The sequence below is a fragment of the Ixodes scapularis genome, unplaced genomic scaffold (assembly GCF_016920785.2).
Source record: "Ixodes scapularis isolate PalLabHiFi unplaced genomic scaffold, ASM1692078v2 PGA_scaffold3__209_contigs__length_174095766, whole genome shotgun sequence".
Taxonomy (NCBI): domain Eukaryota; kingdom Metazoa; phylum Arthropoda; class Arachnida; order Ixodida; family Ixodidae; genus Ixodes; species Ixodes scapularis.
Window position 1 is genome coordinate 128,746,856 of NW_024609868.1, and position 14,657 is coordinate 128,761,512.

The following is a 14,657-nucleotide window of genomic DNA, read 5'->3' on the forward strand; positions in this document are numbered from 1 at the left end:
CCCTCGCCGACGATAAAAAGTTTGACAGAAAAGGGTAATCTAAATATAGTTTTTTTTTAACTTTTTTCTCTTGGACACCAAACATTAGCCCAGTCCTTATTTTTACAGAACTTGTTCTCGATTTTAGGTGGCCTATCTGGTAGGCAGGGGAGGGGGTTAAGAAGGGAGGGAGGTGACTGCTGCTTCCTCAGTCCCCAAGGCATTGTTTTTTTTATGGAAAACAACAACATACACGGGCTTTTTTTATGAATAAATGTTTATGGTGAAATGACAAATATTAGGTCAACAAATTCGCCCTTGCATTTAAGGCAGTTTGATGGTCAGTGTGGGTATCTAAAGCTGTGGGTAAAATAGTCGCGAGAGATATTATCTGGTCATTTTGCTTGCTATGCGGGGACAAAACACTAAAGGTTCCAGCCTTGCAAGCAAATGGTTGCTGTAAGTTTGTCCTCGCTTCAAGTTTTAAGAGTCAGCCTCCCATTCTAAACACAGAAAAAGGGCGAAGAGGCTCAAAATGTAGGTGAACTAAACTGCATCCTTGTACTTGAGGGCTCATGAAGTTATTTCTGGGAAGAATGGTGTAAAGCGAGAGGTAAAGAAACAGAGAGGCAAGGCTTACATCTGCTGAGCAGACTGGAACGCTAGGTATTTTTTCCCCATGGAGCTGGTCGCGTCACCTCAAGATCCATATTGCGGCTATTTACCCTCCATGTCACGTTTTTCGTAACAACATTTTGTGACATTCTAGTCGTAGAAACCAGCTCACAAAAAACGTTCAGCCTTTCCACCCTGGTGAAGAAGGAAGATCATCGAAGCTGTACGCTCGTCCCGTGTGTTTCTTCTTCGTCCTCGTCTGTTTTGCGCGCTGTTTCCTACGATCAATTCCCACCAACTCGCCCAGCTATCCATTCTTCTATTATAGCTGGAAAGGTGGCTCCCATCTATGAGCAACGGCGGCTACCAGACCGGTTGTCTGGTTGCGGCCGTCGCTCATAGATGGCGTTAGCTGTCCAGAGTTTTTTGTTGTTTTGTGTCGACATTTGTTTGGTACTGGACACGAAACTGGGGAAACTAGTGCTTAACAGCTCTGCTGTAAAAGCTTTAAAAATGCAAATATCTTTTTTTTGGGAACGTAGTGCCCTTTTGACAGGCACTAACCATGCCGGTAATTGATCTGGGACGTGTTGCAGTAGGGGACACTGAGGGTGTGGGTTTTTGCGCAGGTACCGGGGGGCGAGAGGCAAGCGTGCCCACCGGCAGCCGGGGGTGGGCCCGCCCCGTACAACGTCCCCGGCCGGTCTGCACTCCCTACTCGGGTGAGTGGGGACTTCGCAGCATGTGATGAAGCTCTACGGGAGTCAGTTTGATCGGTCAACGAAATGGATTGATTCGACAAAAGCCAGCTCAGTTAGCCGATGAATATGGTCGATTGATTGGACTAGCTTTTGGCAAGCCAGTCATAGTAAGGATGGTCTCGACACCAACAGTGACACTATTGTCATCAGTCAAGGTAACTGATTAGTTGATTGCGCTGGCCTTCGTTTAGTCGATGATGGTTACGACGATGACGACATCAACACTAGCATCTTCAGTCAAAGAAAAAAAAACTTTCGGCCTTTCCACTCTGGTGAAGAAGGAAGACCAGCGAAGCTGTACTATGGGGGGAATGTAGTAATACCCGGCCACAAGTTGGCAAGCCAGAGTGGAAAGGCTGGAAAGGTTGCCGGGATCTGCGAGCAACGGCGGCGGCCAGACAACCAGCAAACGCAACACTCTGGACAGCTACCGCCATCTATGAACGACGGCGGCAACCAGAGTGTTGTCGACATTTCTTTGCGAACGGACATGATCTTGGGGAAACTAGCCCTTAACAGCTTTGCTGTAATACTGATTGATTGAGTGAACTGGCTTTCGGTCGGTCGGTTGTGGCAATGACAATGGCATCGACACTATCATCTTCTGTCAAGGAAGCTGACTGGTTGATTGGACTAGCTTTTGTTCAATCGGTCACTGTAATGATGACGACATTGACACTACATTATCTTCAGTCAAGGAAACATTTTTGATGCCTGTTCAGGCATTTTACTCCTGAGTACCGATCCAGTTCCCATTGCTTTTGGGTGTGCTGGGACAGTGGAGCTCCCTTTTCCTCTTGGGGAACAGAAATTTTCTACTTCTTTGCATGTGATTGACTCAACGCCCTACTAAAAAATATGAAGTGCTTATTTCGATAGGATATTTTGCGGTACCATACACTCTTATGTATATTAATGCGGTTCTAGGGGCTAACAAACGTTTCTTAATTTTTTTTTATAAATATAAAAATAATACACTCTAGCCAAACCTAGATACTTGCATTCTACATATAATAAAGTACAGTAATTCCTCATCATGACGAAATCGCTTTTTTCGAATTATCGCTTTCATCAAGGTTATCGCTTTCATCACGTGGTTCCAACCGAAATGCACACATTTGGTTTATTCAAAGTGTGTTGGAGGCCGACCACGCTTATTACGAAGGCCGCAGTGCCAAAAGCACGCAAGCCTGCACGGGGGTGCACGGAGACCTTGCGTTCTCTCCCCCTCCTCTACTGAAGCAAACGAAAAACTGGAAAAACAGAGTAAACGGGTGACGGAGGGCAGAGCGCACAGAGCTGGCAGAATGCCGCTTCGATGCCGGTGCGCTGATGCCGGCAGGCAGGGAGCAGCGGGAGCAGTGTCAACGTTCTGACGCTACTCACGGTGCCCATGGCCAATTCTGCCCAATTCCTATCGGAATCGGGTCAAGGGAGCGATGGAGCCCGGAGGAGATCATCCCTTCAGGAGCTAGGATCTCTATCAAGAGCCCCCGATGCGTGCGCCTGCGTGGTCGCGCATGCAGCGAACTACATACACACGTTCGTTGTATAAGAGATGGGAGGTTTTACCGAAAGTCGCTTAGATCTGCGAGGTTGAGAGAAAAGTGGCCGGCCCAAGTCCGAGATCGCCAAAGAATTCAACATTCCAGCATCGGCTGTTTGACATTGTCCACTGTCCACCATATTGCAGAACAAGCAAGACATATTGGACAGGTTCGAGAAGTTTCTCATGCAAGAGAGAGCATGCTTGCGACCTGAAGACGACAGACCGCCAACTGCTTCGTGCACATTGGATTTTTCCTCGCGAGCATGCTTGCTGAGCCAGTGCATGATTTCCAAAGCTGCAAGGATCTCTACAAAAGTGTGTGAAAACATTTTGGCAATGCCACCGAGGATAACTTTGTTTTTTTTCGCACTTGTTGACCCAGACATTCCCGTTGTTGCTCCTGCCATGGATGCTGCAATCATAGACCTTGCGTGCAGCCAGGGTGAATGCGAAAGGACGTCGGAGAGACACTTCGGGAAACGCCGACGACTGCGGAGACTTGAAACGTCCTACGGCGGTTTCAAAACAATGTGGAGTGCAGCGGTGGTGATAGTGTTCATGCGATGCCTGGAGCAGTTCAAGATCTGATGCCCAGATGAAATTATCGGCAAACTTCACTTAATTATTTTTTTACTCAGTAAAACTGCCGTGACATGCTCATAACCAAGGTTTGTTTGTTTAAATATACGGTCGGAGTGTCTCGTAGTGTTCCCGTGCACCTTCAAGACTGCTGGCACTGTATTTTTGACTCTATTGCTTTTATTGAATTATCGCTTATTTAGAATTTTTTTGCCGGCCTGTTGACTTCATTATAACGAGGGATTACTGTACATGCATACCAGATTTGGTTCTGATACATAGAACAATATTAAGAACAGAAATTCTTGTGCGTAAACAGTGAAGATACCCCAAAATTACATTTACAAAAATGTGTTTGAATGTTACCATAGATATGTGGCTATACTCTTTCGCGATGCAGAAATCAATATTTTGTTCATAAATTTCCGTGACAAATTGAAGCTACCTGCATAACTGCAATGGAGAGGAGACGGCTAGGCCTACTCGTCAATGTAAATGTGACGGTGGGCAACGTTGAAACTTGAAGAACCAAGCAGAGAAAAATGGCTCAGATTCATGCCGTTCTGGGTTGTCTCGAGGTCTTCAAACATGCATTTGACTAATTTTGTGATCGTAACTGGCACTACAGTAATTATTTTTATACATCAGATATAAAGATCCAAAAATAATACAGTAAAACCTCATTATAACAAAATGGATATAACAAACTAATGGATATAACAAAGCAATCATAATTCCCCTTGCTAGCTAATAGTGGGAAGAAATGGACAGTGGTTATAACAAACTAATGGTTATAACGAAATAGTTACGGCCGCTCCTTCAACTTTTTTGTGACGAGGTTTTACTGTAAAGCAAAAATCCAAAAATAATAAAACAGCATAAAACCCAAAATGAAAGTTTTTCCAAAATATTGCAGTTTTTTGACCTGCATCTCCCCTTAATTACGTTAGAAGGAACTACAGTGTAGACCGCATATAACGTATGTCGCGGGAGTCGCGAAAATCCGCACTATAAGCGGTACCGCGCTATAACCAAAACATCAATTTTTCAGGCCAAAATGCATGCCATCAGACAACTTACCTTTGTAAAATAATTTATTTTATGTTAGATGAAAAAAAAGCTTAGTTTGAGGAAAGTCTTTATTTCAACAGACTAGTACACTTCTCTCTCAAGTGTGTCACACATTTTGAAAGAAATGAGCGACTTTTGCCTGGCGCAGCCTTTTAACGGCATCGCGGGTTGCGGACGGACGTTGCAAGCGTTCAGGATTGCTAACCCTAATCACTTTTCTCCGGCGATGAAAACGCGTGAAAATTCGCATCCTTTATACGGTACGTGCCAGTAATACCTTCGACTTGAGCACACTGCACAGGCATGAAATGCTCCAAATAAGAAATCCGGGCGATGTTCGAAAACAGAAATGCTTAGAAAGCATCACTGTAGTCGAAGTAAACAAACACGACGACACGGGCGTTTCTGCCGTCTTGAGAGTGCCGCCACGACATCGCCGCATGAGTAGGTGGATCTTCCCTTCTAGTACGTGCTGGGTTATCATAGCCACACACAACGAAAATTCACAGTCAAGGATAGCGCTTTTACGCGGAACGATGAGCTTCTACCACGCCGCCTACGTCGACGATCAAGACCGATGCCATGTTTGCGGATAGAAGTAGTCGGCCGGCCGGCCCGCGACCGGCATGCAACGCGCGCGAACATTTCTCCTCGACCTGCGATTGGTCTGTCGTTGCGGTTGTTTCCAATGCAGTGGAGGGATGCACGCACATGAACGACACGTGCGTGCGTCCCTCCGTCACTATATCAACTGAAGCCTCTCTCTTCGCTTCTCCCCGCTTCTTCAAGCAACCTCCTTGCCCCGCGAGTGCCGCTTGCGGCTTGCGCCGTGATCTAGTGTCGCACAGGGAAGTGTGCTCTCTGCGTCAGTCAGTCGGCGCGGTCGGCGGGCTGTGCCAGAAACCATACTATAACCGGTATTTCCCTTTGCGCGCCTGCATTTTAAGCAGTATGTAATTACATGGAGTTCTATGGGAGGCGAACCGGTGGTTTAAAAAAGCCGCGTTATACCCGGTCCTGCACTATAAGCGGTTACGTTGTAAGTGGTCTATACTGTACTACTACTGTGAGTCACTGGGACATCCAGGCTTTGTACGTCGTGCACAAAGTGACTCCGGGAATTGGCCAAGGTGCGATTCAGGCAGCTCGGATGTCCTGGCATCTTGCAGTCATAACTTGCGACGAAGTCAAACGATTCTGTGCAAATGTGCCTCGAGTATTAGCGAAGACCTCGCTGGCTGTTGTGGAGCAGGGGTATTATTTTGTGTCATTGTAGCAGTCAGTCCAGATACTACAATAGTTGAACAATTGCACTGTGTTGCTCCGTCATCAAAGCGCGCGAAAGTTGCGGGAGTCATTTCCCGGTGTTACGCTCTCAGTTAAATCGGTGCACTTTTGTTGTTTAAGTGGCAGTAAATCAATTTTATTACTTTTAGACGTCTTAGAGCTTTCAAACTATGTCAGACTCCTTACTGTTACCGCACGTGACGAATGAAACAACAATAAGGGCAGGTCCAAACGCCTGATCCTCCACCGCCGGTTTTCACGCAGAAAAGTGCCACTCTGCATATATTTTTCTCCCCCTCGTTGGGCCCCTGTAGATCACATTTCAGTAGGGGAGGGAGAATATTCGAAATTTCGAATATGAATCGAATATTGTACATTTCATATTCATATTCGATTCATAAACTAAGTCTTTGATATTTTTCAAATGTTCGTAGTAACACAAATATTCAAAATTAATCGAATAGTCAAGAACGTATTTGCAAGCGTAAGTTTTTGCTGTTGGTTTCAGTTTCGGTAAGCAAGGCCCATTGACAGCGACATAGCTGCATGGCGGCTTCAACCTAAACTGGTAACATTGGTGTCGATAACGGTAATCTGCGAGTTTCTGTTCCCCTGTGGCTCCTGACATTTTAAACTGTGCTCACTTCGCGTTCGTCCACCCGTGTTATGGCGGATGGAGGTGACTGTGGGGAGCCGTGTGCGAAGCAGAGGAATGAACGAGAAACTGCACCAAAACGAAGAGAGAATAGTGCTATTTGGAAATATTTGGAAATATGGCACAATGTACGGCATGCGAGTCAATGCTTAAAACGCCCACAGGTACGACAGCGCCCCTTGTCAACCATCTCTGAGTACATTTTGCGTTGTTGAAAGAGTATCGTGGAATTACCGCTGGTATGCCAGGAAACGATCAACCGACGCTGACGGACTTCGTGCTCCGCATGGAGCCCCTGCCAGAGTAGAGGATGCGAGCGCTAAATAACAAATGGGCCGCCATGGTGGCGCTTGATTTACAACCTTACAGCATTGCGGAAGACCGCGGCTTCAAAGAACTTCTGACAGAAGCCGTTCCCAACTATCGCCTACCATCTCGCTCTACACTCTCGTGCGTGCTTGTGCCATGGATGTATGATGACACCCGAAAGAAGGTTTAAGCAGAGCTCAGCAGTGCCTTTAAAGATGGCACTACCGCTGTTGCCTTCACAAGCGACATGTAGACATAGCGCGCTAACGAAAGTTACGTGAGCTTCACCTGCCATCTTCTCACTCCAGAATTGACGATGAAGCGGTTCACATTGAACACTCGACAAATGGCTGCCAGTCACAGTGCTGTGAACATTACAACTATTTTGGCCAAAATGTGCCATGAATGGGAGATACCCAATGAATGTACGAAGTTCATCGTAATGGTCAACGGCCGCAACATCCGTGCTGCAGTAAGGAGACTTCCGTTGACTGAAAGAGCGTGCTTCGCGCATACGCTTCAATTGGCGATTAATGACGCAAGATCCCGTTCACCGTCCAATGATCGCCCGTGCAAGAAAGTGAGGCATATTGTGGTACATTACAAGCACAGTTCATCAGCTCAGTAAAGGCTTGAGGAGTGCCTAAAGGAGATAGGAAAGGACGCACTACGTCTGGTGCAAGACGTGGAGACTAGATGGAATAGCCAGTATCTAATGTCTCGCCTTCTGGAACTCAAAGAAGCAGTCACTGTGGAGCTTGCTACCTCGGACTGTGACAACAATGGACTTGGTTCATCAGAGTGGAAAGATGCTTCTGAATATGTACAAGCATTGAAGCCATTGTTTGATGCCACTGTTATTGCCAGTGCTGAAAAGTATCCGTCTTTGTCTTCCCAAGTTCCTATAATTTTTCGTATGCTCCACTGTCTAGGTAACTGTGCTGGGGCATCAGAATTTCCTGCAGAACTGATAAGATCCATCAAGGCAAGGTTCACTCTGTATGAGAAGGGCAAGGAAGCATGCCTTGCTATATTCTTGGACCCACGCTTCAAGTCCACTATTTTTAAAGCTGGAAAGGAAAATTTATTATGGCTAAAAGCTCTGGTGCTTTAGTAGCATCACATGAGTAGCCTTATGTGATGCTACTGAAGAAACCCAGCCGGAAGCTGCTCTACAGTCACAAGAGCAAGGCTCAATGCCGTCAGCAGATGTTTGGCAAGCATTTGACCACTTAGACAAAAGTGACATGGAAAGCCAAGTGGTTTCAGCTTCAGAATGGGAAGTTCCAGCGTATGCGGAGGAGGCACTGCTAAAGAGAGAGGGTGATCTGTGTGAGTGGTGGCGAACTGTCGGGTGCTTAAGATATTCGAGTCTGGTGAAGCTTTGCATCAAATACCTTGCAATACCTGCCACTCCAGTGCCGAATGAGAGAGTATTTTCTGTGGCTGGAGGTGTAGTTTCCGCTCGAAGGGAGCGCCTCCTACCTGACCATGTGCAGCAGTTGATTTTTCTGCATTACAGCTTGTAATCTTCCCTATAACTAGAATTTTCGTTTTTGTGTTTTTATTCTCGTTAAGATTAGAAGTTGTCATGCAAAAAAATCAACTAAAACTCTGCAATTAAAAAATTAAAAAAAAAAAAAAAAATTATTTGCAGTTTTGGCATGTGAAAATAAAAATGCTGTGAATAAATGCCCCTGCCTTCGACTATCCAATATTCGAAAATATTGATATTTGCACAACCCTACATTTCAGCCGAATTCTTGGAAAGCGTAAACAACTTCCTAGCGTCCCTTTGAGTGCTTATTCGCAGTATGTGAGAGAGAGCGTATGTCTTCCCGCAGCCTGCCCCATGTGGTTGATCCGGCCGACGGAGAGGTGGTCTTTCCTGCTGACGGTGAGTGAATTGACGTCTTGGGGGGTCCACAGGAGCCAGCGGGTCATTCTTGGGGCGGAGAGACTCATATTCTGAACTACCACTGATCATTTGTGACAACATTAATATTTCGTGAGGGCGGAGCACTCCACAGTTTCACAAGGTGACAAGGGAGGAGCTTAAGTTGTCTCGCCTCCAGCGCAAACTTACCACATTTGACTGTGCTTCGACATGTCGTTCACCTTGAGCTTGCTGCCGAGGCACAGTGAAAGGCATGGAGCGTGGGCGTTTGAAGGGCAGGCCTGTCGTTCTTGCTCTGTCGGCGACTGTATGTAGGATGAGCATAATCCACAGCGTAGGAAACTGGACACGGGGCAGGGGGAAGCGGGAGCAGGGTCGAAAGAAGAAGCAAGCTCGGCAGTTATTCAGTTCAGCTTACAAATGCGCATTTATTGAAGTTGAAATTGGACTTACAATCGACTTGCAATAGCAAGCCCCAACCCTGATTGAGCTAGCCCAGTTAAATTCCTGCGTCGGTCACTGCACCTGGCAAGTTGGAACAAGGCAGGTGAAGCTTGATGCACGTGCCGGTACAAAGCAGGAAAACTCCATGTGTGTCCTTCGTGTATGAAAGCACAGCACACCAGAGAAAGGTGAAAAGATTCATGAGAGATTGCAAAAATCTGAATCCCTTTCAAGGCTTGTCTGGTTCAAGGTCGTGCCTTCCCAAACAAGTGTCACAGTGTAGAGAGGCAAAGAGGAAAAAAAAGAGGGACGCCAGAGCAACCGGAGGAGCTCTTCAGCTGCAACCAGGCTCATCGCGTCAGCCGCGTGTTGTGGCCATTATTGGACGTAGCAGTAACCGGGAAGGGAAATGTGACAAGCGGGAAATTGGTGCACAGTACCTCTGTGGAGCTCAATGCCGCCGGTGTTCACGTAAATAACAGCTGGGAAAATCTATAAACTGAGAACATATTAGTGAGGTTTTGCTCTCCAACTACTGGATTTTGGCTGCATATTCACCGGCGTAAAATTTAATAAATTTGACAAGGGTGGATTGTTTTGCGGGAACAAAATTTTCTACTGCGCCTAGGGTTGTTTATAAAACCTGTGTATGAGTTAGGATGACTGTTATATGCTGGGAGTTTCACAAAATTTAAGCCCAAACGTTTCTGGGGAACTTGGACATACTAGTACAGATAAAAGATTAATGGTGTGTTTGCCGCTGCAAATAGGACATTTAGGGAGGGTCGCAGTGCTTGAGATATTTAAGCAGTAAATTATTTCTGAATAATTACTCTTTGAGCTATTGCAGATAAAGTAGTTTAAATTATGAACTCATCTGGCATCATTTAGAACCACTAAGTAATTGCTTTTAGTTGCCTCTCAAGTGAAATATGTTTATTAAGAGAGCTACGTTGGTGCACTTAACTCCTCCTGGACCATAGGTAAAAATGCCTGTTTTATGTGGCTTTTTGTTAATGTTTTTTTATTCCTAAAGAAACTATCAGGTTTACAATATGATGCGGTACATAGAAATGACACTAAGTAAATGTCCTTGCGAATGACACAAACATCAAAGCAAACATTTAATTTATAATACAGATTTTTTTTTTAATTGGACCAAACTGAGTAGAGATAGTATGTTGTTTATATAAAAAGAGAGTGCAAAGCAAAATCAATATTTAGTATAAATGTTTTTTGTTTTTTTTTGGCAACAAAAAGCTTTGCAAAAACTAGAGTGCTGTATGAGTTTTCACCTCAAGGACAGTAGTAAAACAAGTTCGGCTCATCGCGGAGCATTACTAATTTCCCCCTTTATCTGGAGAATATGTAGGTGCATTTTAGAGAAGATATATCTCATCAAGACATACACATATCAAATGCCTAAAGCATCGCTTCTTCCTCCAACAACCAAATCTTGTGAGAACTACAACTTCATGCGGCATACGAACAGTGTGCAAAACTTGCTTTTTTCTTGAGGTGGTAATGAGTATAGCTCAAAAACCACCAAAAGTCTAGTCAACCCTCACGACTGACATGCCTTTGGGCAAAGCTGCTTCACAGTGTGGTGAAGCACAGGTCATCAGAACTGAAATATGGTGGCCTGGCTCGCTCATCAGACCCAGTACTGCTATCCGAGTCCGAAAAACCTTAGAAGGCTTGCGGTTGCCCCGCTTGCGAGTGCGCGCCCGACCCGTGCAGGCGAGCATGGCTGCCAGCAATGACGACGTGCTTCGCTTAGCTTAAAAATTGTCGCCACGTGGAAAGAGAAACACGGAAACCGATACAGTAGATTTCAAACTTCCTGCAAGGTGGGCAGCGAGAACGGATGCTCTGTGGGAGTTTTGAAATGGGCATTCTATCGATTAAGTGTGATAGACGGCCTATGGGCGTAGTCGGGAGAGTTAAGAATTGTCAACAACCAAAGGGACAGGGGTACAGGATACAGGAGGGAATGAAGAAACATTACCTATACGAGGGCTAGGGCGACAAAAACACCAAATGTGAATACACCATCGTGGTTTCGTGGCTGCTGACCCTTTTAATTGGAACTTTATTTTTACTAATTAAAGGATTCATTATAAAAAACAATTTTAGCTGCCTAATTATGCCAAACGTTATGCACGCATTCAATTGATCCTTTGGCAGTGACCAATATGTTCTGAAACGTTTTCTGTGAAGTGCATTGTTTTCAGAGAAAAATTTCAACCTTAATTTCTTAGTATACCTCGTAAACTCACACGCTCAATTTTTTTTCAATTGTTTTCTATTTGCCAAATTGGTGAAAATTCCTGGGTACAAGTCGTTTACTATAATGGATGTCTCCAGGTTGTCATCAATCAAAGGCAGCTTTTGCTTCATTCAGTGGTGCCACCTCCTAATTGTCTTGGCCATAAGCACTTGCAAACCCCATTCACTGTGATTGCTTGGGCCTCTGATTGCTTCAGCCTTTGGTTCCTTCAGCCCCTGCATCTTTTTAGAATGAATTCGTGTGGAGACGTTCGCACAACCTTGTGCTAGGAAGCATTAGGCTAGCTTGGTCCGATGCTTGCGACACTGAGCGGCAGGTAATGGAAGCTTCCTGCAAACAGCCAGCTTATTTAGGGCGTCCAGACGATCGGCAACGGAGTGGCGTCTTTGGCGTGTGCAGGGACCGTCCCAGGTAGGGCCCTGAACCCGGAGAGTGCGGCGTTCCATCCGCCGACCAATGGGGAGCCCCCTCAGGCCCTGCAGGAGGCGAAGAAGAGGCAGCAGCAGAACCAGGTGACTTCCAGGCTCGCACCGAAGCCGCCTGCTGTCGTACGGAGTCTGTGGCGTGCGGTTATTCAGAGCTTCCATTCAAAAAACTTAATTGAGGGGCCAATTTTTTTTTTTAATCCGATGGGTTCTTTTTGCGTTGTGTGACTCGTGCTTCCAAGATACCGTATTTACTGTCATAATGAACACACTTTTTTTTTTTCCGAAAAATTTACCCATATTTGGGGTCAATTTTCGTGGTAAAAATTTGGCATTTACACATTTAGCGCAAATGTCGTTTTAGGTGCCACTATGACATGGCAGGGTACTGCGGCACATCTCTACTGATGGAGGCGCGTCCATAGCTGGTCGTGGGCACGCTACAGTAATCATGCTCTATAAATTGCAAACCTTTTTCAGTGCCTTTTGTCAAAGAAAAAGTGCCTTACGAAGCTCACTCAGCACGGGGAACTATGCGGCTGTTCTTAGGCCTAACGACTTTCATATTTGCTGTCTGAAAGCGGACCACAGACGACGGCGTGTTTGTTGACATCCACTCGATAGGCGAAAAATGTCCGGGGCTGGGCAATTTCTCGACCCAAGCTCCATCAAGTGTGTGCGCTGCTCAGTTTCACAGTTGATCACTTCTGCAACTACGCACTTGTGGCCACTTGCAGCCATTACGAGAGGGGCTTGGCTTGGCTTACCTAACTTGGCCTGACCGCGTGGCGGCAAAAGAAAATTGACTCTGTGGCTAGCTAAATTGGACACAATTCAATACTTGTGGAACCGAAAATTAGAAGTGCGTTCATTACGCGAGGGGAAAAAAAAAGTCCAAACATTGGTACCCGTTTTTGGGGGGTGCGTTCAATATGTTCATTATGCGAGGAGGCAAGCGAACTATATAAGTTGCCAAGATATTGTACACCGCTAATGAAACCAATTTTGTTATTGCTAACAAATTTTTTAATCCATTCCCTTGAATGGCCTAACACAGGGGGAAGTATCAATTGATACATACTAGTCTATCTTAAGGTGGGAGGTGGGGACGAAGAATGAACTTTCTTAATTCTAGAGATACCAGAATGAAAATTTTAGGGCATGTTCATATCCATAACGTAAGACTAACTGCAAAGTTTCATGAGACTGTGATCATTCATTCTCAAGTTATAAGAGTTTATCAAGATGGGTTATGTGTGTCCCTTATCCCCGTCCTAGAGAATCTGCAAAAGGCAGTGGCAGTGTGAAATTCGTCATGGTGACCGCTGGATAGGTACTCCAGGGCAAAACAGAGCCCTTTTTCTAAATTCCTTTGCAGACAAATTTTAGCACAATGTTGCAGTTTCAGTTTTCGATTAAACACACATTCATAATTTTTTTTTTATTTATTAAAAATTTCTAGTTCAACTTTTGAAAAAAACAAGATTGTCATGCCCTCACAAAGTTATTTAGGAACAAAATACAAAAGACAGCACGCAAATCGGATAAGCAGTTCCTGAGATATCACTGGGATGAGCAGCCACGTCAGAGACAAAAAATCCATTTTGAGCTAATGGCGGTTGAAATTTAGACAAACTTTCTGCATTAGAATGACCCTGCAGAGTAGCTGGAAGTGTCATTGTGCTCTTTCTTCTTGTTCTGCCTCTCTGTCTTCTCTTGCTGTTGTTTGCTGGCCTTGTGCATGCACTGGACATCTTTCTCGGCAGCTCGCTGGAGGGCTAGATGGGCTGGCTGGAGCCCCACTGAGACCGAGATCTCTGTTGTAGCCTTGTAGCATCCGGCGTTGAATCTGAGTAGTGCTTCATGCAGTGCCGTTTCAACAGCAATCAGCGATGCATGCTGCTCCTTGGGCATCAGGGACCACAGAACAGAGTGGAAAGACTCAGATGCATTCTGTGTCTTTGCCTTCAAGCAGCGTTGGAGAAGAGAAATCTGTGATAAATGTTGGTAGACGGACAGCATAGCTGCAGCGACGTAGTCTGGGAGCTTGTGCTTATGCTGGGGCTGTGGCTTGCCCTTTGCCTTGGCAGCTCTATGCCAGCACCAGGGTTGAGTTTCCTCCGGGCCAACTTCATGGTGGGGTTCCTGGTCAGTCGACGTGACTTGATGGTATGTGGCCATTACTGCATGCTGCATCGCAGCCACATCCTTCGAATTGTTTCGTAGGGCCCAGCCATAGTGGTCAGTTAGCTTGTCGATGAGAGCCTTTGCCAGCCTTCCCTTGCCACTCAACGGCTTGTCGCTCTTTTGTACGATGTTGCGCAGTGCCGTCCCCGTCCTCTTCTGAACGTGATTGAGGCACTCCTCCTTCACGATAGGCACTAGCCCATAGACATTCTCTTCCACGAGTGCAGAGAAGGTCCTGCTGTCCCCATCGGAGATGAGTGTCGTGTAACGCAAATTGTGCTTCGAGAGAGACCGGTTGAAAAGCATCAGGGCTGGGTCGACCTCCATACTTCCAGATTTGGCGTCTGTGTTTTTCTGGCAGACGTGATGCATGCGCCAGCTGCTGTATGCTTCATCTCCAGGCTTCGGTCCTATCTGGCATCCTAGGCACAGGTTGGATAGAACAACAGCGTCCAAGATGAGGCCTGTATGGTACTCGATCACTGATCGAACGCCGATGTGGGACGTGTACCCACGCTTGTGCCATGTTCCATCGTACACCATAGTGATGTCCTTGTAGAAGCTTGCATCCATCTTTTTGCAGGCTGTCTTCACAGCAGCGGCTGAATC

At 45.8% G+C, this 14,657-nt stretch overlaps 1 protein-coding gene across 2 annotated transcripts in view; it reads left to right on the top strand.

Moving 5' to 3' along the window:
• LOC115329281 (roquin-1) overlaps nucleotides 1-14,657 on the top strand; it is a 66,885-nt gene that overhangs the window by 14,925 nt on the left and 37,303 nt on the right. For both annotated transcript variants that reach the window (XM_042292625.1, XM_040212418.3), the window contains exons 8-10: nucleotides 1,224-1,316; nucleotides 8,650-8,702; nucleotides 11,836-11,948. In XM_042292625.1, coding sequence (XP_042148559.1) covers nucleotides 1,224-1,316; nucleotides 8,650-8,702; nucleotides 11,836-11,948 — 259 coding nt within the window. The remainder of the gene's footprint in view (nucleotides 1-1,223; nucleotides 1,317-8,649; nucleotides 8,703-11,835; nucleotides 11,949-14,657) is intronic.